Below are 27,669 nucleotides of genomic sequence, written 5' to 3' on the forward strand. Positions count from 1 at the left end.
TAAATAACATGATGGAGTATGTTTTGGTGCCGAGAACGGCTGTCTAGAACGTTTGGTCACTTTACTATGACACGTTAACTTTTCAAAATTTGGAAGTACCATGAGACCTTCTCCAGTTCTCATACGAACAGGAACGCTTTTTACTCTACTCCGTCGTACAACTCCTTCCGTTGAATTTAAAAGAGGTGCAATTATTTGACGGTACTTGTCCGACTTGTCACCCATAATTTGTTTGCTTTTATCCTGATTTTTGTTTAATGCTGCTGTTGTTTTAAGTATTTCAACGTAATTCTTTTGATCATCACTAGTAAATTGTTCTGGCTCCCTCTTGAAAATTAGCTCATACAGACCTTTCGTACCATTATAAGTTTTATTTGCAATGGTTATATCATTAGTTTTACTACTAAAGGATATTTCACTATCCCCAATGTAATATTTATCAGTAAAAATATTAACACGACTCCCTTGTTGCTAGAATCGAATTCATTGTTATCATCTCTTACATAGCCCTCAATGTAAGATCTTCTTAGAGGAGCAAATTGTTCCAAGTATAATAAAAATGATTCTTCAGGAATATTCATAATTTCTGGTAATGGCGATACATCTGCTGCTACAGTTGGTGATGGTTGCGCTGGTTGTGGTGGTGGTGATGGAGATGTTGCAAAAACATCATCATCGCTTACTATTGATATTGTTGGTGATTGAGGCGCTTGTTGTTGTTGATGATGATGAAGTTCTGGTATACGTGATGCTTGTACTGCTTTTGATACTCTTCTTTTCTTTGTAGGTATTACTGTTTTAAGTTCTTCTTTAACTTCCTCAGATTTAAGCTCTTCCCCCTCCTCCTTCATAACTTTAATAGGATGTTTCATTGTGGAAATAATTTTTTGTAAAGGGGTTGTTACTGCTTTATATTGCTCTTGAAGCAAATGTTCAGTTTTATGTTTCCTCTCTTTTAATTTTTCCAATTTCTTTTTCACATTTGCTCTTGTTTTAATAAGCTTTCGTGTTAATTGTTTTGAGTCCATGTTTTCAGTACAATGAATGAATGCTTACTGACTAATGCATGTGCTTACTGTAGAGTTTTATTGGAACTGTTTTAACAGGTCGGTTCATAAGCGATCTGTTTTATCCGACCGGTTTTAACCGATCTGTTTTTATCCGACCGATTTTAACCGATCTGTTTTATCCGATCAACCGCATTTATCGGTTGGAACACCGATACTTTTCAGGATCAGGATCTCCACGTGCTAAGCGTTTCATGAGATTTGTCCCAGGTCCACAGAACTGATAGCCTGATTGTGTATGTATAAAAACATACACAATTACAGTTTTATATAGTAATGAAACCCATTACGATATCTACCATTGCTCATATCCCCTCCTTATTGTCCTCCTTATTGATTACAAAAAATCCGAATCTGTCTTTCCAACACATTGCACACATTTTCTTAAAGTCATTGAATTTCATATCGATTGTTACGTGATCATTATAAATATGTTTTAAATTTAGATCATCTTGTTTGAAAAGTATTAAAAAGTTTGCATTATCACGTATTAAATGCTTTGGAATATGCGTGTAACTTTGACATAAATAAAAACTATCTATTGCCTTATGTCGTCCCATACAAAAATAATCACGAATAACTGACTGTTTATCGCATGCTACATCATCAAATATAAAAACTGAATCTTCATCCGCTTTAGAGGGATGCATTATGCCATCACTACTGCTATACTCATAATATCCTAAACCTTTTATAGGCTGCAGCAATTTTCTCAAATATTCATATTTGTTTTGATACAATGACTTTGAATACACATACACATTTTTAAATGATAGTCCATTAGGATCCTGTAGTAGACTAATTATCAGATTTGTTTTACCAGAGTTAGAAGGTCCGGATATTATGCAACGTAGATTATTTGGAAATAAATAACTATGCTTTCTGTTTTGTGTTGATTGATTGTTATTAAATTGTATTGTTACATCATCAACATTTAATGCGTAAGGCTGTTTTATCACTTTCATGTTTACAGTATAACTAACTGTTATATAAGTCTGAATTCATATATATAGTGTTCATTTGTCTGTGAACCATTGAAGTGATTGAATAATCATCAACATTTAATGCGTAAGGTTGTTTTATCACTTTCATGTTTATGGTATAACAGAGTCCTATATAAGTCTGACTTTCAACATTTAATATTCATTTGTCTGCTGACCATTGAAGTGATTGGATGATCATGAAGAAAGGAGCAAGTGAAAAAGCGATTTCTTTTAATAGAGCCGTTAAAAATGCAAAAATTAAATTAAAAGAGTCAAGTACTAATGATTTGAAATCTGCTGCGAAGTTAGCTTTACGTGTCGTAAAAGGCATTGCCAAAAAGAAACCTCGTTCTAGAATTATTACAATTCCGAAAAGCGGTGGTATACTTCCGCTCATTCCAATTTTCGCTGGTTTAAGTGCGTTAGGAGCTCTAGCAGGTGGCACTGCTTCCGCTATAAGTGCTGTCAATAAAGCGAAACAAGCACAAGCGGCGCTCAAGGAAAGTCAAAGACATAATCTAACGATGGAATCAATAGCTTTAGGTAAAGGTCTGTATTTAAAACCATATAAAAAAGGATTAGGTGTTTTTTTAAAGGCACGCCAAGAAAAACCATACGACAGCAGAAAGCGCTAACAAACGTTGACTTACTGCGTTATGTAAAAATATTGGGGATACCTGAGTTTAGAGGGATATTCATGCAAAATAAATTACCTGTGCGTATTAATAATAATGAAAGAGGTATTATTAATTTGGATAGTATAAAAGGACCTGGCACTCATTGGACAGCCTATATTAAGAAGGGAAATATAATTACTTATTTCGATAGTTTTGGTAATTTAAAACCAAGTAAAGAAATTGTAAATTATTTCAAGAGTGCTGGGAATAATGTAATAATTAAATATAATCACCATCAATATCAAACCTATGACATGAGTAATTGTGGTCATTTATGTTTACATTTCTTATCATCAGACGCAGTATAGCTTCAACAATCGAAGGATGTGGACGTTTGATTTAGTAGGAAAAACATCTGTTCTAACAGCAAATTACCACCCTACAATAGAATTGAATTCTAATTATCAATATGAACTGGCACTTGTAAGCTTTGATGGTTACAACTCAATTCCAAATATTGATGAAACAAACAATTGCTTAAAAATTGATAATGTATTGATAGCACTACCAACAGGATCTTATGAATTAATACACATTTCGAATGCTATTAATAAACAACTTCAAGAAAAGAATATTAATGGTGTGAACTTTAGCCTACAAGCAGATGAGGATACGTGTTGTAAATGCATTTAAGTTTAAGTTAAAATAGATGGTATAGATGGCGTTGTAGAATGTCGATAACGTAGAGTAAAAAGAATAAAAAAGATGGTAGTAGATTGGGTAGATTGTCAGTTGTAGGAAACGTTAGGGTTTTGTTTAAGAAAACAAGTTGTTATTTTATTATACTAATATTGACTAATATACTGAAACTAAAGTGTTATTCTGGATTTATTTCACGCCCTCTTCCACTAAAACAACAGGTTATGGGCCCAGAGCACCTGTTTAGTGGGCGGTGAAATTGTCGTAGAAAGAAAAAAACATAACCAAAAAAAGGGGGAATTTTGTTTAAGGCGTGGTCGCTTGGTTAGAAAAATTAGTGTACGAAAATTGAAATGGCTGATTCAGGAGCGGTTTGGCTCAAACTTAAAGGGGCGGAAAATTGGAATTTGTGGAAGTATCAAATGAAAATTTGTTTAAAAGCGAAAAATGTTCTCGGAGTGGTTGATGGTTCCGAGAAGTGTGATAAAAATGGAGATAAAGCGGCTTGGGAAGCTAAAGATACAAAAGCGCAAGAAATGATCATTACTAGATTAGAAGAAGGTCCAATGAGTCATTTAATGATGTGTGAAAATGCATATGAGATGTGGGAAAAGTTGTTAAGTGTTTACGAGTTGAAATCGGAGACAAGTGTTCACCTACTACAACAAAAATTTTTTGAAATGAAGTATGAAAATCAAGGAGTAATTGCATTTATCTCTCAATTACAAGATTTAAAAGGAAAATTGAAGTGCATGGGAGAAGAAATTACCAACCGTATGTTGATGACAAAAGTTTTGATGTCCTTACCCGATGAATTGAAACATTTCGTGAGTGCTTGGGAATCAGTATCAAGTGAAAAACAGAATTTGAATGAATTGATGTCACGTTTACAAATCGAGGAAGATCGAGTTAAAGAAAGAGATCAAAAATTAGGAAATAGGGTAAAGTACCCAATTATTGGCAGTTTAAGGGAATATCATTAAATAACCTGAGTAATATAAAGTTTTATTGCTTTACCAACTTGTTTATTCGACGTATAAGTGATAATAAGTCGTTTATACACGATTTTCAAAAATATTGCTTAAAAGTCTTATCATTTGATGTTATTATTTAGCCATTTATACAAATTTAGCGAAATGTTAGTTATTGGCACTATGTTTCGGGTAATTGGCACAGACATTTCCAGTCATTGGCACTAATACCAATCAAGTACAGTTAACTTGCATATTAGGTGAGGACAATTAAAAAAAGGTGCTTAACTAATTAAGAAACCTACCTATATTAAATAAACAGATTTATTTATTAACACAACAATAAATATTTAAACAAATATAAACCAAATAATGTTTTCTCTGTTAGGCACTTATAACCTAATGCATGTTGAACACAAAAAAAAATCTTGATACATATCTTTCTTCTTTAAACAAGATACATGATACGATCTACTACACTTTTGACATTGAATTCCCGTATTCTTTATATGAATATTGCAAATGCAGATATAGCACATACCTTTCTTCACACTAATATTGTTTTTTATTAGGACGCAACTATTAAGATTAGCTTCATCAGATTTAGTTTCTGATTCATCTTCTTCAAAGTTTTCAATAATAGCATTCACATTAGCAGTAGGTTGATAATAACAAGTTAAATTTTCTTCTGGTGTACTGATATTCTCAACCATTCGTTTTACGTTTCTATTTGAAAATCTGTCCTTTAGAGTTCCTTTCTGAGTCTTTGTTTTGTCGGTCTTTAAAGATTTTTCCTTTTGTTTTTCTAATCTTTTAATTTTGTTTTGCTCTTTCTTACGTTCCTTTTCTTTTTTAATGTTTTCTTTTTCTTCGTGGATCTTTTTAAACGTAGAGGACGTTAGTACGAATGGCAATCTTTGTGTTTCTCGTTTTCCAGTGCGTACTGGCGTTTTTGGATACACTAGGAAGTCTTTTATTTCGGGTTTGCTTCGCTCTACTGTTTCTTGTTTTGTAGGGTCTACAAGCTTATCCTCTGGGTGAGTAGTATCTACGAACTTGTCTTCCTGGATTGTCTGGTTTATAATTTCAACAAACGTGTCATCCTGGTTCACTGTGTCTATATGCGTAACTTCTAGACTTTGTGGGGATTTTTTGTGAAGGTTTTCTTGCCCATAATCCTCAGAATCAGCAAAAATAATGGGTAAATCGAGCAGCTCTTCTTCTGTTAACTGCAAACCATCATAGGAAATATCTATTTCCATGGTAGACTCTTCGAAAATATTTTCCGCGTTAGATTCATCATTTGGTTGTGATATTGGTTTTAAATACCTATAAATTTTACTTGAAATTTCGAAGTTTTCACATTTCTCTGAGCAACTGCAATCACCTAAGAAGGTATTTTCTATTGCTTCGGTTTTGGTAGGACCTAAAATTTTACACAGCTGTTCAAACAACAACTCATTTGCTTTTTGAGAAGTTGGTTTCGTAGCTGGATGCTCATTTATGTGTTTGTTTGTACCAAGACATTTAGAGAAATCAATTAAATCAGGGTTCCAAGGATATAAACCACAAGCTTTAAAACCATTGATTACTGTTTCGGATTTAAGCTCACTAATAGCTTTTTTTAATATTATTGCAAAATGTTCCTTTCCTAACTTACAATACGGATTTTCCCTGCGCCATTTAAGAACACCTAGTTTCCATGAATTTTTAAGGGGTTTAAAGTTGGAGACGTCTGCTGGTTGTAAAATTCGAGTAGAGTTTGGGTACAAGTTGATTAATATAATCTGCAATTCGGAGCATAGCTTGCTTAATTCAAAGGTTAAATGGGTTTTGTGTCCATCTAAAAACAGGATGACCGGAAATTGAATATTCTCTTTCGTTAAATGAGGATAAAAAACGTTTTTGATGTAATCTATAAATATTTCAGATTTCATCCATCCATTATCACTACACGCTAATCCCCATTCATCAGGTACATGCTTTGTAATATTTGCATGAAGTCTTTTGTTCGGGTATATTATTAAGGGGGGCACAATTTTTCCAGATGCACAAAATGTAAACATTACAGTCAGATTTTGTTTCGCATTACCTTGGTCGACCTCATAAACATTTTTTGTTCCTTTCGGAGCAATGACTTTGCCCAGTTTTGGTATGAACAGAAAACAAGTTTCGTCTCCATTGTAAACACGGGTGGGATTTTCCAGAATTGAGAAGTAGTGTTTAGTTTTCAGGTACTCTTCTGTATCCGCAAACCACTTCCTGATATCTGTTTCTGCGACGGCAGCAGACGCTGGTGTAACACCTTCTGAAGAACGGCTGGTTAGTAATGGATGACGCTTTAGAAACGATTGGTACCATCGTGATCCTGGTATATTATCCTTAAAGGGATTTGGTCTCTTATTATTGTCCAAGAAATATTTTACAGACATTTGAAGATCAATCTTTCTTCTAGGGAAACCTTTCCTGTGGCTTTCCAAAATCCAATCCTCTAAAGTTTTTTCTTCATCATCTGTTAGGTAGGGTTGTGGTCCAGGTCGAATTTTAGAAAAATGGGGCCCTAACCTAAATTGCAATGTAGACCTTGGTATTCCAAACCTTTTAGCAACGGCTTTTTTTGATTCGCCATTTTTTATTTCTGTAAGAGCCTTTTGATGATAGTCTTCTGTATAGCCTTTCACATAGGCTGATTTCGACTTAACTTTCGGCATCTAAAGCATCAAAAAAAGCATGGGTTTGTCAGAAAAAAACTTAAAACTGCACAGTGCCAATTGTTGAATGTCTGATATAGATGCACTAAACTACTAATTGGCACGGGTGACAATCATTAGAATTTTGCAATTTTTAGAACCTAGTAGTTGGCACCTCAATTATTTAACGAAAATGGCAACATACCTAGTAATTTATAATAAAACAATCAATAAACAACCCTTTTACTTTCAGATATATAAAGTCTACAAACGTTATTTTCGAAATAATTTGAAATATGAATGGTTATATAAAGTCGTATGCTTACGGAAATTGTTAGTTTTTCCCCTTAAGTTGCAACACGTTCAAACACGTACACTTGCTTCGGACATATTAGAACTAACAGACTGGAGGTTATGTTTACTCGAGACGTAGCAGTCGGGTGCTTCCATCTATTGCAAGATTTCTAAAGCTAGTAGCGTTAAAAACTTAAAAATGTGTAGTTTATGAGAATAGTGCCAATGACTGATTAAGTGCCAACGATAGGGCATTTTACCCTACTGCTTTTACGGTAAATAGATTTGGTTTTCGACAATCAAAAACACCTTTCGGAAACAAAAAACAGGTAAAATGTTTTGCATGTGGTAAATTAGATCACATTAAAAAAGATTGTAAAACTTCTTTGAATAAACGTGAACATGGTAATGAAAAAGCTTGTCATTATTGTAAAAAGCCAGGGCATTTAATAAAAGATTGTTTTAAATTAAAAGAAAAAGAAACAAATAAAGAAAAAGAAGTAAATAAAGAAAATGACAACAATGCCTTCGTAAGCTGCGTAACCAAAGAAATAAATAGTAATAAATGGTACCTTGATAGTGGAGCGAGTGAACATATGAGTCCAAACTTTAAACGTTTCAGTGATTATTGCAAATTTTTAAATGAGAAAACTGTCAAAATTGGTGATGGAAGGTTTATATCGGCCATAGGTTACGGAAAGATTGCTCTTAAGTCAATTGTTAATAATAAACAGATAGAAACTGTCCTGTCAAATGTGTTATATGTTCCAAAATTGGATTGTAATTTGTTTTCCTTGGGAGCTGTTATGGACAAAGGTTTTCGATTAGTATCGGATAAAGAAAAATGTCAAATACTTGGAAAGAATGGTGATGTACGTGCAGAAGCAATCAGACGTGGAAAATTATATGAGATGAATTTTCTCCAAAAAAACGAAGAAGAGGCATTACTTGGAAAGAAAGAGGATAAAGTTCAAGATTTGAAAATTTGGCATGAGAAGATGGCTCATCAAAATTTCAAGTACGTAAAAGATCTGTTACAATTGAATGATATAAGTTATATTGGTTTGGAAGAATGTTGTGAAGCGTGTCAAAAAGGTAAAGCTGCTCGCAGTCCTTTTGTTGAGAGTGAAAAAGTCGCAAAAGAAACGTGTGAACTTGTACATATGGATGTATGTGGTCCGATGGAGGAGATGTCCATTGGAGGGTCAAGGTATTTTTTATTAGTTAAAGATGACTTTAGTCATTTCAGAAGTGTATATTTTATGAAACAAAAATCCGAAGTTAATCATTGGGTAAAAGTATTTCTTGAAAAAGCTGAAAGAATTACATGCAATAAAATAAAAACCATAAGAACAGACAATGGGACTGAATTTATAAACCTGGAAATGAAAAAATTAATTGAAAATAAAGGAATCACACACCAAAAAACGATTCCATATACACCTCAACAAAATGGTCGTGCCGAAAGAGAAATGAGAACAATTGTAGAAGCGGCTCGAACCCTTTTGGAATCAAAAGGACTTGAAAAGAAATTTTGGGCAGAAGCCGTAAATACAGCAACGTATGTTTTAAATCGTACTGGCAAGATTACTGTCAAAGGAAAAGTTCCGTACGATTTATGGTTTGGGAAAGGTTACAATATAAATGAATTAAGAATTTTTGGTTCAGAAGTGTACATGAACGTACCAAAAGAAAAGAGAAGGAAGTTTGACAAAAAGAGTAAGAAGGGTATTTTTGTTGGTTATGGAGAAGATGTTAAAGGTTTAAGAATTTACATTGCTGAAGACGATAAGGTGGAATTTGCAAGAGATGTCGTATTTATACCACCAAGTCCAAAAGAATCGAAGGAAGAAACAGAAATTAGTACAGTAAAAGAACCATATCATATGTTAAATGAAGATGAAGAAACTTTCAATGAAATTGAAGAAGATGATGATACACAGACTGAGGAAGAAAATGAAGAATTGGGGATGAATTTAAGAAACAGGAGAGAATTAAGAATGCCTAGAAGATTTGAATATTACAATATGGATATAGAAAATGCCTAAAGCAATAAAAGGTGAAAATTCACATAAATGGTTGAATGCTATAAAAACCGAAATGGAAGCTATGAACAAAAATAAAACATGGACACTAGTTGAAAAACCAAAGAATAAAGAAATAATAAATTCAAGATGGGTTTTTAAAATAAAAGAAAGTCAAGAAGGTATAACATACAAATCTCGATTGGTCGCTAAAGGTTTTATGCAACAAAAGGACTTTACGATAACTGATATATATGCTCCTGTAGCGAAGTTGAGTACATTCAGAGTTTTATTAAAATTAATAATTGATGATGATCTTTACGCTGAACAACTATATGTCAAATCAGCTTTTTTACACGGGGATCTTGAAGAGTCAATTTATATGAATTTACCAGATGGCTTTCAGAAAAACAATAACAAGGTATGTAAATTAATCAAAAGTATTTATGGATTGAAGGAAGCACCTAAGTGCTGGAATAAAAAATTTAATGATTTTATGGTTGAAAACGAGTTTAAAATTTCCGATTATGATTCATGTTTATACTATAAGAAGGTCGCGCAAATGAAAATGTTTATATTACTTTATGTTGATGATTTAATAATTGCTACAAACTCTAAAGAAGAAATGGATTTAGTCAAAAGAAAATTAAATAAAAAGTTTGATATGAAAATGGAATTCACTTAGATCAACGTAAATATCTCGAACGTGTATTGCAACGTTTTAATATGGAAAATTGTAAAGCAGTTACTTCACCTTGTGAATTAAAACCAGAATTCGATTCAGAAGAAGACGCCGATATAGAAACAGTTAAAGTTCCTTATCGAGAACTTATAGGTTCCTTACTTTATGCTGTTTTGGGAACAAGACCTGACTTATGTGCCGCAGTGAATTATTTCAGTCGCTTTCAGGATAAGCCAATAACCAAAACGTTATGGACAAATTTAAAACGAATACTTCGGTACATTAAAGGGACGTTGAGTTACAATCTATTTTTTGGTAGAATTCAAATAAGGGAGGAAATTAAATTGGAATGTTTTGCTGATGCAACCTGGGCAACATGCAAAGTTGACCGAAAATCAACCTCTGGCTGTGTATATTTGATTAATGGATCTGCAGTCTCCTGGGCAACACGAAAACAGAAAACAGTTGCTTTAAGTTCGGCGGAGGCGGAATATATCGCTTTGGCTGAAGCTGCAAGTGAAGGTTTGTGGCTAGTGGGGCTGTTAAAAGAGTTGTGCGGAGTGGAATTAACAATTACATGCTACGAAGATAATCAATGATGTATAAAATTATGTGAGTAACCGGACCATAAGAGACTTAAGCACGTGGACGTCAAATATAATTTCTTAAAAACTTTAGTAAATCAAAAAAAACTCAACTTATTGTACGTAAGCTCTAGTGATCAGGTTGCTGACACTTTAACGAAACCAGTGTCATCACAAAAAATTAAAATGTTTTGTAATAAGATTAATATAAAATGTTAAAAACTTAATTGAGGAGGGGTGTTGTAAATGCATTTAAGTTTAAATTAAAATAGATGGTATAGATGGCGTTGTAGAATGTCGATAACGTAGAGTAAAAAGAATAAAAAAGATGGTAGTAGATTGGGTAGATTGTCAGTTGTAGGAAACATTAGGGTTTTGTTTAAGAAAACAAGTTGTTATTTTATTATACTAATATTAACTAATATACTGAAACTAAAATGTTATTCTGGATTTATTTCACGCCCTCTTCCACTAAAACAACAATACGCTACAAGCAGTGATCACATGTAACAAAACTATTGATTTTAATGTAAACAACTCCATCTCAACAATATTAGGTTTCAATAAACCAGATGTACTGAATCCAATAAAATCCCCGCACAGAGCTCGAAATATTGTAGATATATTTAAAGTAAATTCTATACAAGTGCAATGTAACATAACACGTGGAGCTTATCACAACGACATACCTGCGCACACTATCTACTCATTTTTTCCTACAGTACCTAAAGGTTATAAAATATCAGAAACTCCCCACAATTTAATATATATGCCTTTGAATACACAAACAATTAATAATATTACCCTTAAAATAGTTGATCAAAACGGATTGTTGGTCAATTTCAGAGGAGAAGTCATCAAGATAAGACTACATTTAAAACTCTCTAGTAATAATGGTTCTTAAGGTTAAAGGTAATATGAACCCACAAAATCAAACGAATACTTTTAGTTCTCTTCACACTGTGAAACAGTTAACACATCAAAACAAACAATTTCTTGAATCATTGGGTTTACAATTAATAAAATAATAACAATATGAGTATCTTAAACGTCTCGGATAAAGTAGAATTTGATAATTCACTCGTACGGATTCAGTATCATAATCATTTACCATACTCATCAAATTCTTTTAACAATAGCGATGAAATTCGTATTGCAATTCAACAACAGGACGTATACACATTACCAAGTCAATCTTTTATTTACGTACAACTATTGAAAGATGATGGAACCGTTGATAAAGATACAAAATTGTCAGTAAATCCGATCGGTCATATGTTTAGTGAAATACGATTTGAATGTGGTGGGAACGTAATTGACAGAGTAAGAAATCCAGGAATAGCTAGCACATTAAAAAATCTTTGCTCACTAACGAGATCAGAATACTATCATGCCTCTAATGCAGTTTCGAATATACAAATGTTAAAGTAAATGAAAATAAGGGTGATTTTGATTTTTGTGTTCCCCTGAAACATTTTCTTGGTTTCGCCGAAGATTATAATAAAATTTTGATAAATCTCCGTCAAGAATTAGTTTTAGTACGCAGTAATTCAGACAAGAATGTTATTGAAAGTCTTTTACCTAATATGATAATTAATATTAATAAAATAGTATGGAAAGTCCCTCATGTTTCTGTAGCTGATGTTGAACGTTTAGAACTTTTAGAGTATATAGAACAAGGAATTGAATTAGACATGGGATTTAGATCATTTGATTTACATGAATACCCATCATTACCAAAAAGTAGACAACACACATGGACAATTAAAACATCTACTCAATTAGAAAAGCCTAGATACTTTATATTAGGGTTTCAAACTAATAGAAAAGATAATCCGTTACGTTCTGCATCACAATTTGACCACTGCAATTTAACAGATATGAAAGTGTTTTTAAATAGTGAGAAATATCCCTGTGAAGCTTTAAATTTAAATTTTAAGACAGGTCAAGTTGCAGTTTTATATGAAATGTATTGTAATTTCGCAAAGACCTATTACGATCGAGAACTTGTAGAACCAATGTTTAACAGAGATACATTTATAGCACATACACCGATTATTGTAATTGATTGTTCACGGCAAAATGATATTTTAAATGTTGGAACCGTTGATATTCGCATTGAATTTGAAACGAGTGAAGAGATACCTAATGCTACTTCCCTCTATTGTTTAATCTTGCATGATCGTGTTTTCAAATATATACCTTTAACTGGTATGATAAATCAAATATAGATTAGGTTGTTCCTACGATCAAATATTTGTTAAGGGAAATCAAAAGAAACAATTTTTAGAAACACGTTACCATAATAATTCAATAGTAACAGATATCGCGTTAGAATTTGCGGAAGAGGATGAGACTAAATTAAATTCAACATCCAATCAATGTTGGTTCCACACCGGCTCTCCAGCAGTATGCTCACAAAACAATGTATTAATTTTAAGAAATTTTTTATGTAAACAAAATAAAGTTACTTGTATTTAAGCTATAAATAAATTAATTTTTACTAAAATGAAAACTACATTATATTTTATATTTAGATTGTTTAATTATTCGCATTTTATGTAGCAATAAGACCTGTTATTTCTAGAAATTTGTTTTTCAAGAAATGTGATATGTAATCTGATACCCTATTGTTCATACTTATGTACCTATATTAATTGTTTTATAAAATATATGTTTTACTTATGAAACGTAAAAAATTTCCGACCGATGACCGTGATGATCATCTGTATGGATATATTTTTTTTTAAATGTAATTGTATAATAAAAGTTATGTATACTTAAAAATTAAATAACAATAATAAATGTATTTCTTAAACACATCATTCTGTTGTTTGTATTTCACCTTCAATTCATCAATCCGCTTAAATTCAATCTAATTTTTAATTTGTATTATTTACATTATAGTCAACTTAAATGTTAATAAATCCTATTATTTTACATTTAAACTGTTAGTATTTGTTAATTTTACCGATTGTTAAATTTTGTATATATTTAATTGTGTGTAAACTTTCAAGATTTTATTTTAAAATGTTTCAATATATTTAAATTGGGTTAATTGGGAAAATTAAATTGTATTATTTAAACCTTTTCCTTCTTTTATTTAAATGTATTTTTTTTTCACGTACATCATTTTTGATAATGAAAATGCATTAAAACAATTTTATAATTTGTATTATTTTTTTTACTTCCTTAATATTAATTATACAATAGCATTTCATTTAGGTCAATTATTCCATTGCTCAGCATTATTGCAGCCGGCGAGGTGCATTGCACTTTACTTAGCGATGCGCCGCGTCGTTTGTCGTAATTTGACACTTCCGCCCGGCGAGGAAAGCATTGTATCGCGTAACTCATAATCAGTTTTACTTTAGAAACCGAACGTGTCTCTGTGTTTTTCTTTTTTTCGGTCTTTGTGAGTTTAAACAAATGAAAAAATTTATTCGAAGTTGAGTTGGATTTACCCGTCAAACGTAAACCGCGCGCAATGTCTCATAGTCGTCTCTGTGTTTTTTTTGTCTTTTTTTTTCAGCCTTTGTGAGTTTAAACCAAAGATATAAATTTATTCGAAGTTGAGTTGGATTTACCCTTTTTACCATATTTATTGTTATATATTGAATTTGTAAAAAAAAGTACCATAACATTTAGGTTTTTATTATTTTTTTACTATTTATTATGTAATTAAAATGTTTATTAATACTTTTATTGGGTTGATTGGGGGGAAAAATTAAATTGTCTTAAATTGTGTTATTATTTTCCGGAATATTCCCAAGTTCCTGCGCACGCGCATTCAAGAGTTGTGAGGCGCGCCTTTATGCGTTCAACGCGCCATCTTTCAGAAACGCCGGTTCTAGACAAGAAGTTGTCGCACCTCCGCACCTCCGTGACGTCATCCGCCCAATGTAAAAGGTTAGGGGGGGAGGGGTGTCAACCAAAGGCTTGGGGGAAAAAAATAGGTTGGTAACTAGACCTGGTGATTTTTTAAAAAAAGTAACAGTCTACCTGGTTGGTAGTGGTTTAGTTCCAATACCAACCACTAGGTGGCGCGTTACTTTTTAAAAAATTCACCAGATCTAGTTACTTTTCCAATACCAACCCAATTTTTTTTCACCTCCGCCTTAGGTTGGTACCCTTCCCTATCCTTTTACATTGGATTGATGACGTCACAGAGGTGCGGAGGTGCAACTTCCTATCTAGAATCGGCGTTTCTATACTACTTTACACGGTTAGATTTAAACTTAATTATTTTCATTTGTTAAAAGACTTAAAATTGGGATTATTTAGTCGTTTTTATTATTTTTTTTTTTAATTTGATTTAAACGTTTTTCCCTGACAAGCTTGTAGAGGGGGGGCGAATCATTAAGTTTCGCGATATTTTTGTTATTTGTTTTTTTTTGTTTCCCATTTTATCTCTTATAAAAAGAATTTGATTTGTGATTTTTTTTTATCTTTCATATTAACTTTATTTATTTTTTTTGTGTTATCTTTGCATCTCTTGAATAGAATTGTTTATATCGTTATTTTGATTTTAAATTTCCTTTTCCCTCTCTTTTTCCAACAACCCACTTCACCATTAGTGTGGGTCAAGGGATTTCAATGGTGTGGCGCCAAATAAATGAACTACCCCTCCAACCCTGAACTAGCCGAGGTCCCCTTGACCTCATATTATTTAGATTGGGAATTAGGAATCAATTTATTTTTGTTTTGTATCTTCTTTTCTCAATTTGTTTTGAAGGCGTAACAAATTATAGAAGCTGAATCAAGTTCATTGGGAGCAGGTACATCAAAGAATGCTGGCCCATCAACAATGCCAGATGAAGAGATGTTATTGAAACATAAAATGTGTTAAATCACAATGTACTAGGTATTTTATTTGCTTCAATATTGTCAGTTTCGCTTGAAAAAGAGGATAAAGGTTCTTTATTGCAAGAAGTTGAAGTTCGGAGAGAGAAAGATTTGTTACCAAAAGCCCGAAAATTATATAAAAGAGCTACTAATTATAAACGATTACTATCTAAACAGAAACAAAAAAATTTTGTTATAAGAAACAGATTGGCTCATCTAGAGAATATGAACAGTAACGAACAGATGGAACATGTTCTGGCACCATACAGCACAACAATGACGACATTTATCAAAAGTCAGTTACGAAACTGTTTATTAACAAGCCATGGTAGACGACATACTCTTCACGATAAGGTATTGGCGTTGGTTTTGTTTAAACAAAGTCGTAGGGCATATAAATTATTGTCAACATTCTTTGCACTACCCAGTGCAAAAACTATGAGTAGTCTATTATTTAGAATTCCTATTGTAATGTAGCCATATTCATAATTATTTAAATAAATCATAAAACGTTTAAACTATAAAATGTATGCTCAGCAAATTAATTAATAAGTATCAGGTCATCGTCCGTTGAACCGTATTACCGTGGTAAGCATTATTGCTGTAATACTTTAAAATTGATTACGCTTTTGTAAGCATCAGTATTGTACGAACCTTTGTGTAAAATACATTCACATGTAGTTGGGAAGAAACGCTTTTATTTAAAAAACCTAAAACCCTTCAACGATACCACACTATACAACCAGATATATGTAACCCCATTTTTCAAAGAATAAGGAGTGTGTGCAATGATCTCCAACCTCAAGATAAATGTGTTCTTTGATATGGGATGAAATGAAAATTCACTCTCATTTATTTTTTAATAAAAATACTAAAGAAATAATAGGGTTTGAAGACCAAGGGACTGAATCAACAAATTTAATTGCAAACACTGCGTTAGTGTTCATGTTGAGGGGTATAAATAATAAATGGAAACAAACTGTTTGTTACTTCTTTTCCCAAAATGCTACTAATACTTTTACTTTGGTCCGGCATATTAAAAATATTTTAACCAAATGTGGTGACTGTGGACTTGACGTAGTAGCCACCATCTGTGACCAAGGAAATGTCGCAGCTATTAATTAACTAATAGTAAATTCTAAAGCAGATGCTCTCAGACAAGGTATTCGGTACCTTGTCTGAGAGCATCGTGGAGGGCGTGGTGATAATTGCTTTAAAATAAACGACAAAACGTATTTTCATGTTTATGATCCACCACATTTACTAAAATGTGTACGCAATCGTTTTATTGAAAAAAATTTAACATACATAAAGAAGGTCAACAATATACAGCAAAATGGCAACACATATTGGATGCATATTACATCGACAATCCATCCAGTGAATTTCGTGCCATGCCAAAATTGAAGGATGACCACGTAATTCCTGGTAAAATACGAGTAATGAAAGTGTCGTGTGCTAGCCAAACGTTTAGTTATACAGTAGCTTCAGTAATAGCAGTAGTATAGAAACGCCGATTCTAGACCGGAAATTGCACCTCCGCACCTCCGTGACGTCATCAATCCAATGTAAAAGGATAGGGAAGGGTACCAACCTAAGGCGGAGGTGAAAAAAAAATAGGTTGGTATTGGAAAAGTAACTAGATCTGGTGAATTTTTTAAAAAGTAACGCGCCACCTAGTGGCTGGTAGTGGAACTAAACCATTACCAACCAGGTAGACGGTTACCTTTTTTAAAAAAGTAACGCGCCACCTAGTGGTTGGTAGTGGAACTAAACCACTACCAACCAGGTAGACTGTTACTTTTTTAAAAATCACCAGGTCTGGTTACCAACCTATTTTTTCCCCCAAGCCTTTGGTTGACACCCCTCCCTATCCTTTTACATCGGGCGGATGACGTCACGGAGGTGCGACAACTTCCTGTCTAGAATCGGCGTTTCTGAAAGATGGCGCGCCTCACAACTCTTGAATGCGCGTGCGCAGGAGCTTGGGAATATTCCGGAAAATAATAATAACACAATTTAAGACAATTTAATTTTTCCCCCCAATCAACCCAATAAAAGTATTAATAAACATTTTAATTACATAATAAATAGTAAAAAAATAATAAAAACCTTAATGTTATGGTACTTTTTTTACAAATTCATAATACATTGATCTTGTAACCTTCTTGATCGATAATACCCTTAGCGAGCCGGGTAAGTAAAAACGTTGAGAAGCAAGCCGCCCCCGCTTCTAACTCCATCACAACGGAAGGTGACGACCATGCGCAGCGGTAAATCCAACTCAACTTCGAATAAATTTTTTCTTTGGTTTAAACTCACAAAGACTGAAAAAAAGAAGAAAAAAACACACAGAGACGACTATGAGACATTGCGCGCGGTTTACGTTTGACGGGTAAATCCAACTCAACTTCGAATAAATTTTTTCTTTGGTTTAAACTCACAAAGACCGAAAAAAAGAAAAACACAGAGACGACTACGAGACATTGCGCGCGGTTTACGTTTGACACGTTCGATTTCTAAAGTAAAACTGATTATGAGCGGGTAAGTAAATTAAGAACATGTAATTATATGCTTGAAAAAAGATTAACGACGAGACATGCGTTGAGAAGCAAACCCCCTCGCTTCTAATTCCACCACAACGGAAGGCCATGCGCAGCTCGTAAGACGTTTTTTCCATGAACAATAGATAGGGTAAATTCATCCAACTCAACTTCGAATAAATTTTTTCTTTGGTTTAAACTCACAAAGATCGTAAAAAAACACACAGAGACATTGCGCGCGGTTTCTAAAGTAAAACTGATTATGAGTTACGCGATACAATGCTTTCCTCGCCGGGCGGAAATGGTGTAAAATTACGACGCGGCGCATCGCTAAGGTGCAATACACCTCGCCGACGGAAGTGTCAAATTACCTAGCGGCTGCAATAATGCTGAGCAAAAATAATACAAATTATAAAATTGTTTTAATGCATTTTCAGTAACAAAAAATGATGTACGTGAAAAAAATACATTTAAATAAAAGACGGAAAAGGTTTAAATAATACAATTTAATTTTCTCAATTAACCCAATTTAATTATTTATTTTTTAAGTCACTACATATCCTGGAGCGCCCATCCCCATTACCTTGTTTGTACATCCTCAAACACAAAAAAGAAAAAATTAATAATAATATTGTAAAGCAAAAGAAAAAAACAAGGACTTACAATCAACCTCCTCCATCCGATTAATTATTACCCCTCGTGAAGTTGGAGACGGGGATCTAGGGCTATCATATAACCCCACTATGAAAAAAGATTGAGAAAATAAAATAATACTATAAAGCAAAATAACAAATAACGACTTACGATCCCGCATTCCCATCTCGTTGATGTTGGAGGAGGAGGAGGAGGAGGATGAAGATTCATTATCATCATCCTCACATTCCGCTAAGAAAAAAGAAAAAATTAATAATAATATTGTAAAGCAAAAGAAAAAAACAAGGACTTACAATCAACCTCCTCCATCCGATTAATTATTACCCCTCGTGAAGTTGGAGACGGGGATCTAGGGCTATCATATAACCCCACTATGAAAAAATATTGAGAAAATAAAATAATACTATAAAGCAAAATAAAAAAAAATAACGACTTACGATCCCGCATTTCCATCTCATCTATGATCCTCCTAATGTTGGAGGAGGATGAGGAGGAGGAGGAGGAGGAGGAGGAGGAGGAAGACGCTAAAAAAGAAAAAAATAAAAAATAAATTCGAGAAACTTGTTTATAAATCTTTTTTTAACGACTCAAAAGTTCAGGACTTCAAAATTTATTGAAAATATTGATGATATATTTTGCAAAACTTACCTACAACCACTTCCACCTCAAATTTGTATTTCCGGATGGTCGTTGTACCATCCGGATTTTCTCTAACGTGGAGTAAATATTCAAGATCCATTTTAACTTACTTTAACAATGATAGATGAAAATGATCACATCGTATTTATACTTAATTTTTACGTAAGAGAGGGGAAAAAATATTTCTCTTTTTTATATATTAGACTAGCAACATAAAGATCGGATTCGGTTTATTACATGAAAAAGGATCCTAGAAACAATATGTATTGTTACCGTATAAATTGTAAATTAAACAGTTTTTGTTATTAGAATAGTGAGAAAGCATCAGATTTAGTTTATTACGGGAAATTGTAAACCAATGACTTTTGAATTTCAATAAAATATTATTCCATCCGCTATCGATATAATTTGATCAGAAACTGATCTGTTTTATTCGACATATTCCTAAGCGGGAATTTAAGCGTGCGTATTCAAGCATCACAACTTAAATTTCATGCGGTTATAATTTAAATCTATTTTTTTAATTTGTATTATTTGCATTACAGCCACCTTAAATGTTAATACACGCATTACAGCCAACTTAAATGTTAATACACTCAATTATTTTAAATTTAAACTTTTAATTGATTGCGTCCTAAAATTGTAACTTAACACTTCGACAGCCGACTAATACCGAAACACACCGATCGGAGTAATCGGATCGTCACCGGAAATGTTAAGTTGCACAAAGAAAGAAACAACAAGTTTTGATAATCATTATAATTAGGAAATAACTTTTGATAATCATTAAGTCGAATATAAATTACACAACATTATGTAATCATCAGCTTCAACACCATGTTCCAATTAACAAAATGAGAGAATATCTCTTAACCACCCTCACGCCATTATATCTGTTTCAATATAGTATTTGTCACAAGGACTACTATATCAGGTAAAGATGTTACGAAAGCGATGGAAAGTATTTTAAAGGATGCAAACGTACTAACAAAAATCTTCAAACGGATCAAGAATAAAGTATCGGTGTTACAAGCGAACAAAGCGGTTGGTCAGATAAAATAGATCAATTAAAAACAGACCTGTTTGATTGTAGATACCTGTTTCGGTTTGAATCATCGACTTCTGATCAAATTATACCGTCAACGGGTGGAATGCTTCACAATTCGGTTTGAAGAAGCTGTGTTATTACAACTGATATAAACCGGTTGGTCCGATAAAAACTGATCGGTTTCCGATTGAATTATATCGTTAGCAAACGAAATTCTTTAGAATTACTGTGGGCGTTGAGGAGGAATTAACAATTAATTTAGAGATAAAAACTTGAGGTGCATCCGGACCCCGTACACGTTTTCAAATTTATTGAAGTCGGAATCAACGGTGGAAACGAAACTTTTTAAAAAGTAGCAGATGTTAAGAAAAAACAAAATTATATAACAATTTTTCCATTTTCATGTTGGTTTGCAATTTACGCGAGATATCTTATCTAAGGAACTAATGGAATATACGGGAATGACTTCATGAATTTTACAGGTGGGCTAAATCCTTTAATGAACAGGTATTAAAACAATTTTATAATTTGTATTATTTTCATTGTAGCTTTTATTTTAAAATGTTTAAATATATTATTTAAATTGGGTTGATTGGTAAATTGTATTATTTCCGAAATATTCCTAATTAGCGTTTTAAATTTCTATTTATCTGTATGTATTTCCTTTGGCGTCAATAATTCTATCGCTCAGCATTATTGTAACCATCATGTAACTTTACACTTCCGCTGGCGTGGTGCATCGACCTTTGCCGAACCTCGGCGGTTTAATAAAAACTATTTAATTTGCATTTTATATAGCAATAATATCAATTATTTCTAGAAACTTTAAGAATAAATTTTTTCATTTTTTTATGCGAGATATTTTATCTAAGGAACCTTTAATTTCATGCAAATTAAAAGTATTGGGTAATTTATATTTTATTATGAACACAAAATTTTCAAAGGATAAGTTAAATTTAATTTGAGAATTTTGTTTGCGCAATTTATCTGAAATAAATTATTATTACTTAATGGAATGACTTCATGAATTTTGCAGGTGGGATAAATCCTTTAATGAAAAGGTATTAAAGCAATTTTATAATTTGTATTATTTTCATTGTAGTTTTTATTTTAAAATGTTTAAATATATTATTTAAATTGGGTTAATTGGTAAATTGTATTATTTTTTAAATATTCCTAATTAGCGTTTTACGTCAACCGATAAATACAGATAAATAGAAATTTAAAAGTAAAAAAAATTAAAAGTTTAATAACATCATTATTTTATTTCATAAGCTTCGATAATTTTAAAATGTTTAAATATATTATTTAAATTGGGTTAATTGGTAAATTGTATTATTTTTGAAATATTCCTAATTAGCGTTTTGCGTCAACCGATAAATACAGATAAATAGAAATTTAAAAGTAAAAAAATTAAAAGTTTAATAACATAATTATTTTATTTCATAAGCTTCGATAAGCCGAAAGTTGTGTTCGTTATCCGGATCACGATTCCAATTTAATCCATGACAATTACATCTTAACCATTCGAAATGGATTTGAATTTTATTATTAAACCATGATAATCAGCACTTTTTAAAATCATAAATTGACAATTCTCTTTATATATACATTTATGCTTAATTAGCAAATTATTCAACGTATAAATGTCTCTCAATCGGTTCGATTAGCATACCTGCACTTAGCCTTCAACAGTTCAATTTTATAACAAAAGAAAGAATGTCTACACCACCATGCACTTTGCTGGTTAGCAGTACTGACATAATGAATGTGCCAGTAAAAACATTACATGTAGTGTGCAAACACCTGTTCTCCCGGTAAGTTTCTTTTTCTTTTTTTTCCTTTATTAATAATTCTGAATTAGGTATGGTTTAAAAAGCGTTGCAACAAGGGGGAATTGCGTGATCATCGCACTAATGTATACACCCAAAAATGAGACGCTGAAGAGGAAGTTCGGAAACCTCCCAGTGCAATATATGAGGCTGGGAGTTGAAAATGAAACGGAAGTACAGATGTTGGCATCGGTGATGCATAAATATGTTTTTGATTTAAGTGTTGATGGGGATGAGCAATCCCCCCAAATTGAAAGTCATCGAAAAAATCTCAAGAGACAACCACCACCACCACCATCATCATCATCATCATCATCATCATCATCAACATCACAAAAAGGAATGGTTGCAATTAATTTGAATGATGTTGATGATGATGATGATGATGATGATGCTGATCGAGAAGAAGAGCAAGACAGTACTAAAAAGAGGAAAGTAGTCACGTTTCCGGATGACGATGATGGCTTTCAAGCTTGTTGTACTCAAATAGTGGTAAATGATGATGAACAATGTGAAATGAAAAATTTTTTAAAAAATAGAAATAGTTAAAATAAAAATCATAATAAAACAAATAAATTTTTTATTGTATAAACCGATTATATAATCCTTTCATTAGTGCAACTTAATTGAACTTAAAGTTCAAAAGCAATACTATATATCAGGTAAAGATATTTCGAAAGCAATGGAAAGTATTTTTAAAGGATGCAATCGTACTAAAAAATCTTCAAACGGATCATGAACAAAGTATCGGTGTTACAACCGATAAAAGCGGTTGGCTGGATGAAACAGATCAATTAAAACAGACCTGTTTGATAGTAGATATCTGCTTCGGTTTAAATGATCGACTTCTGTTCAAATTATACTGATAAAAAGCGATTGGACCGATAAAAACTGATCGGTTTCAGATCGAATTATATCGTTAAAATAAAAATCATAATAAAACAAATAAATTTTTTATTGTATAAACCGATTATATAATCCTTTCATTAGTGCAACTTAATTGAACTTAAAGTTCAAAAGCAATACTATATATCAGGTAAAGATATTTCGAAAGCAATGGAAAGTATTTTTAAAGGATGCAATCGTACTAAAAAATCTTCAAACGGATCATGATCAAAGTATCGGTGTTACAACCGATAAAAGCGGTTGGCTGGATGAAACAGATCAATTAAAACAGACCTGTTTGATAGTAGATATCTGCTTCGGTTTAAATGATCGACTTCTGTTCAAATTATACTGATAAAAAGCGATTGGACCGATAAAAACTGATCGGTTTCAGATCGAATTATATCGTTAACAGACGGAATTCTTTAGAGTTACTGCTATCGATGTAACAACAGATAAAAGCGGTTAGTCGAATAAAACAGATCGATTTCTAATCAAATTATATCGATAGCGGATGGAATAATATTTTATTGAAATTCAAAAGACATTGGTTTACAATTTATGTAATAGTAATACATATTATTTCTGCAAACTTTTTGTCGTATCAATGAATCGAATCCTAACCACTTAACGAACACTTGATTCTTTCTTCTCTTTAACACTTTTTCAACAAGATACACATCAGGTTGTTTAACCACCACCACCATCATCATCATCATCATCATCATCATCATCATCATCATCATCATCAACAACATCACAAAAAGGAATGGTTGCAATTAATTTGAATGATGATGATGATCGAGAAGAAGAAGAAGAAGAGCAAGACAGTACTAAAAAGAGGAAAGTCACGTTTCCAGATGACGATGATGACTTTCAAGCCTGTTGTAGTAAAATAGTGGTAGATGAGGATGATCAATGTAAAATGAAAAGTTTTTAAAAAAATAGAAATAGTTAATAAAAATCATAATAAAACAAAAAAAATTTTTATTGTATAAACCGATTATATAATTCTTTCATTAGTGCAACTTAATTGAACTTAAAGTTTGCAGCCACTAATAATACATTATTCTTTTAAATTTACAGGGGGTTATAGTATTAGTGGAGAAAGAGGAGATGGATGACATCCTGAACACGGATGCCGGTCACATCATCACAATAACAGATGCCCCAGGTGGATATATCATTATAGCCACCTGGGGCGAATTTTATTGTACAACATGTAAGCAATTTACGTCTATGAATATCAAACATAATTAATTCAATTTAATTTTTAGTTGTTCCATCACAATAAAAAATAGTTTTTACATAAATTTCATTACATTACGCTTCTTAGGGTGCGTTTACGTTGGAGCTGTGATAAACAATAAAAGCGACGTTGCAATAAAAGCGACGTTGCTATGTAAAACAAATAAATTGTAAATTAAACAGTTTTTGTTATTAGAATAGTCCAATGTCTTTTGATACGACAAAAAGTTTGCAGAAATAATATGTATTACTATTACATAAATTGTAAACCAATGTCTTTTGAATTTCAATAAAATATTATTCCATCCGCTATCGATATAATTTGATTAGAAATCGATCTGTTTTATTCGACTAACCGCTTTTATCTGTTGTTACATCGATAGCAGTAACTCTAAAGAATTCCGTCTGTTAACGATATAATTCGATTAGAAACCTATCAGTTTTTATCTGTTCCATCCGCTAACGATATAATTCGATCTGAAACCGATCAGTTTTTATCGGTCCAATCGCTTTTTATCAGTATAATTTGAACAGAAGTCGATCATTTAAACCGAAGCAGATATCTACTATCAAACAGGTCTGTTTTAATTGATCTGTTTCATCCAGCCAACCGCTTTTATCGGTTGTAACACCGATACTTTGATCATGATCCGTTTGAAGATTTTTTAGTACGATTGCATCCTTTAAAAATACTTTCCATTGCTTTCGAAATATCTTTACCTGATATATAGTATTGCTTTTGAACTTTAAGTTCAATTAAGTTGCACTAATGAAAGGATTATATAATCGGTTTATACAATAAAAAATTTATTTGTTTTATTATGATTTTTATTTTAACGATATAATTCGATCTGAAACCGATCAGTTTTTATCGGTCCAATCGCTTTTTATCAGTATAATTTGAACAGAAGTCGATCATTTAAACCGAAGCAGATATCTACTATCAAACAGGTCTGTTTTAATTGATCTGTTTCATCTAGCCAACCGCTTTTATCGGTTGTAACACCGATACTTTGTTCATGATCCGTTTGAAGATTTTTTAGTACGATTGCATCCTTTAAAAATACTTTCCATTGCTTTCGAAATATCTTTACCTGATATATAGTATTGCTTTTGAACTTTAAGTTCAATTAAGTTGCACTAATGAAAGGATTATATAATCGGTTTATACAATAAAAAATTTATTTGTTTTATTATGATTTTTATTTTAACTATTTCTATTTTTTAAAAAATTTTTCATTTCACATTGTTCATCATCATTTACCACTATTTGAGTACAACAAGCTTGAAAGCCATCATCGTCATCCGGAAACGTGACTACTTTCCTCTTTTTAGTACTGTCTTGCTCTTCTTCTCGATCAGCATCATCATCATCATCATCATCATCAACATCATTCAAATTAATTGCAACCATTCCTTTTTGTGATGTTGATGATGATGATGATGATGATGATGATGATGGTGGTGGTGGTGGTTGTCTCTTGAGATTTTTTCGATGACTTTCAATTTGGGGGGATTGCTCATCCCCATCAACACTTAAATCAAAAACATATTTATGCATCACCGATGCCAACATCTGTACTTCCGTTTCATTTTCAACTCCCAGCCTCATATATTGCACTGGGAGGTTTCCGAACTTCCTCTTCAGCGTCTCATTTTTGGGTGTATACATTAGTGCGATGATCACGCAATTCCCCCTTGTTGCAACGCTTTTTAAACCATACCTAATTCAGAATTATTAATAAAGGAAAAAAAAGAAAAAGAAACTTACCGGGAGAACAGGTGTTTGCACACTACATGTAATGTTTTTACTGGCACATTCATTATGTCAGTACTGCTAACCAGCAAAGTGCATGGTGGTGTAGACATTCTTTCTTTTGTTATAAAATTGAACTGTTGAAGGCTAAGTGCAGGTATGCTAATCGAACCGATTGAGAGACATTTATACGTTGAATAATTTGCTAATTAAGCATAAATGTATATATAAAGAGAATTGTCAATTTATGATTTTAAAAAGTGCTGATTATCATGGTTTAATAATAAAATTCAAATCCATTTCGAATGGTTAAGATGTAATTGTCATGGATTAAATTGGAATCGTGATCCGGATAACGAACACAACTTTCGGCTTATCGAAGCTTATGAAATAAAATAATTATGTTATTAAACTTTTAATTTTTTTACTTTTAAATTTCTATTTATCTGTATTTATCGGTTGACGCAAAACGCTAATTAGGAATATTTCAAAAATAATACAATTTACCAATTAACCCAATTTAAATAATATATTTAAACATTTTAAAATTATCGAAGCTTATGAAATAAAATAATGATGTTATTAAACTTTTAATTTTTTTTACTTTTAAATTTCTATTTATCTGTATTTATCGGTTGACGTAAAACGCTAATTAGGAATATTTAAAAAATAATACAATTTACCAATTAACCCAATTTAAATAATATATTTAAACATTTTAAAATAAAAACTACAATGAAAATAATACAAATTATAAAATTGCTTTAATACCTTTTCATTAAAGGATTTATCCCACCTGCAAAATTCATGAAGTCATTCCATTAAGTAATAATAATTTATTTCAGATAAATTGCGCAAACAAAATTCTCAAATTAAATTTAACTTATCCTTTGAAAATTTTGTGTTCATAATAAAATATAAATTACCCAATACTTTTAATTTGCATGAAATTAAAGGTTCCTTAGATAAAATATCTCGCATAAAAAAATGAAAAAATTTATTCTTAAAGTTTCTAGAAATAATTGATATTATTGCTATATAAAATGCAAATTAAATAGTTTTTATTAAACCGCCGAGGTTCGGCAAAGGTCGATGCACCACGCCAGCGGAAGTGTAAAGTTACATGATGGTTACAATAATGCTGAGCGATAGAATTATTGACGCCAAAGGAAATACATACAGATAAATAGAAATTTAAAACGCTAATTAGGAATATTTCGGAAATAATACAATTTACCAATCAACCCAATTTAAATAATATATTTAAACATTTTAAAATAAAAGCTACAATGAAAATAATACAAATTATAAAATTGTTTTAATACCTGTTCATTAAAGGATTTAGCCCACCTGTAAAATTCATGAAGTCATTCCCGTATATTCCATTAGTTCCTTAGATAAGATATCTCGCGTAAATTGCAAACCAACATGAAAATGGAAAAATTGTTATATAATTTTGTTTTTTCTTAACATCTGCTACTTTTTAAAAAGTTTCGTTTCCACCGTTGATTCCGACTTCAATAAATTTGAAAACGTGTACGGGGTCCGGATGCACCTCAAGTTTTTATCTCTAAATTAATTGTTAATTCCTCCTCAACGCCCACAGTA

The 27,669-nt window shown here is 32.1% G+C and overlaps 2 protein-coding genes and 1 long non-coding RNA gene across 3 annotated transcripts in view; 1 reads left to right on the forward strand and 2 right to left on the reverse strand.

Moving 5' to 3' along the window:
• LOC139431697 (uncharacterized) overlaps window positions 1-27,669 on the reverse strand; it is a 193,526-nt gene that overhangs the window by 81,221 nt on the left and 84,636 nt on the right. The gene's annotated exons all lie outside the window — the stretch shown is intronic.
• LOC139431957 (uncharacterized) lies at window positions 21,647-23,409 on the forward strand. The gene is made up of 2 exons (XM_071200267.1): window positions 21,647-22,157; window positions 22,205-23,409. Exons 1-2 carry the CDS (start codon window positions 22,060-22,062, stop codon window positions 22,719-22,721), a joined length of 615 nt encoding a protein of 204 aa, XP_071056368.1. The 5' UTR covers window positions 21,647-22,059; the 3' UTR covers window positions 22,722-23,409.
• LOC139431983 (uncharacterized) lies at window positions 25,314-26,587 on the reverse strand. The gene is made up of 2 exons (XM_071200309.1): window positions 26,077-26,587; window positions 25,314-26,029 (listed from the first exon to the last, which is right to left on the reverse strand). Exons 1-2 carry the CDS (start codon window positions 26,172-26,174, stop codon window positions 25,513-25,515), a joined length of 615 nt encoding a protein of 204 aa, XP_071056410.1. The 5' UTR covers window positions 26,175-26,587; the 3' UTR covers window positions 25,314-25,512.

The sequence above is a fragment of the Onthophagus taurus genome, chromosome 11 (assembly GCF_036711975.1).
Source record: "Onthophagus taurus isolate NC chromosome 11, IU_Otau_3.0, whole genome shotgun sequence".
Lineage (NCBI taxonomy): Eukaryota > Metazoa > Arthropoda > Insecta > Coleoptera > Scarabaeidae > Onthophagus > Onthophagus taurus.

Bases quoted from the DNA above. Each gene is read 5' to 3' on its own strand.
- LOC139431957 (XM_071200267.1), top strand. From the start codon at position 22,060: ATGTCTACACCACCATGCACTTTGCTGGTTAGCAGTACTGACATAATG. The intron at 22,158-22,204 runs GTAAGTTTCTTT...ATTCTGAATTAG, and splicing joins TGCAAACACCTGTTCTCCCG to GTATGGTTTAAAAAGCGTTG.
- LOC139431983 (XM_071200309.1), bottom strand. From the start codon at position 26,174: ATGTCTACACCACCATGCACTTTGCTGGTTAGCAGTACTGACATAATG. The intron at 26,030-26,076 runs GTAAGTTTCTTT...ATTCTGAATTAG, and splicing joins TGCAAACACCTGTTCTCCCG to GTATGGTTTAAAAAGCGTTG.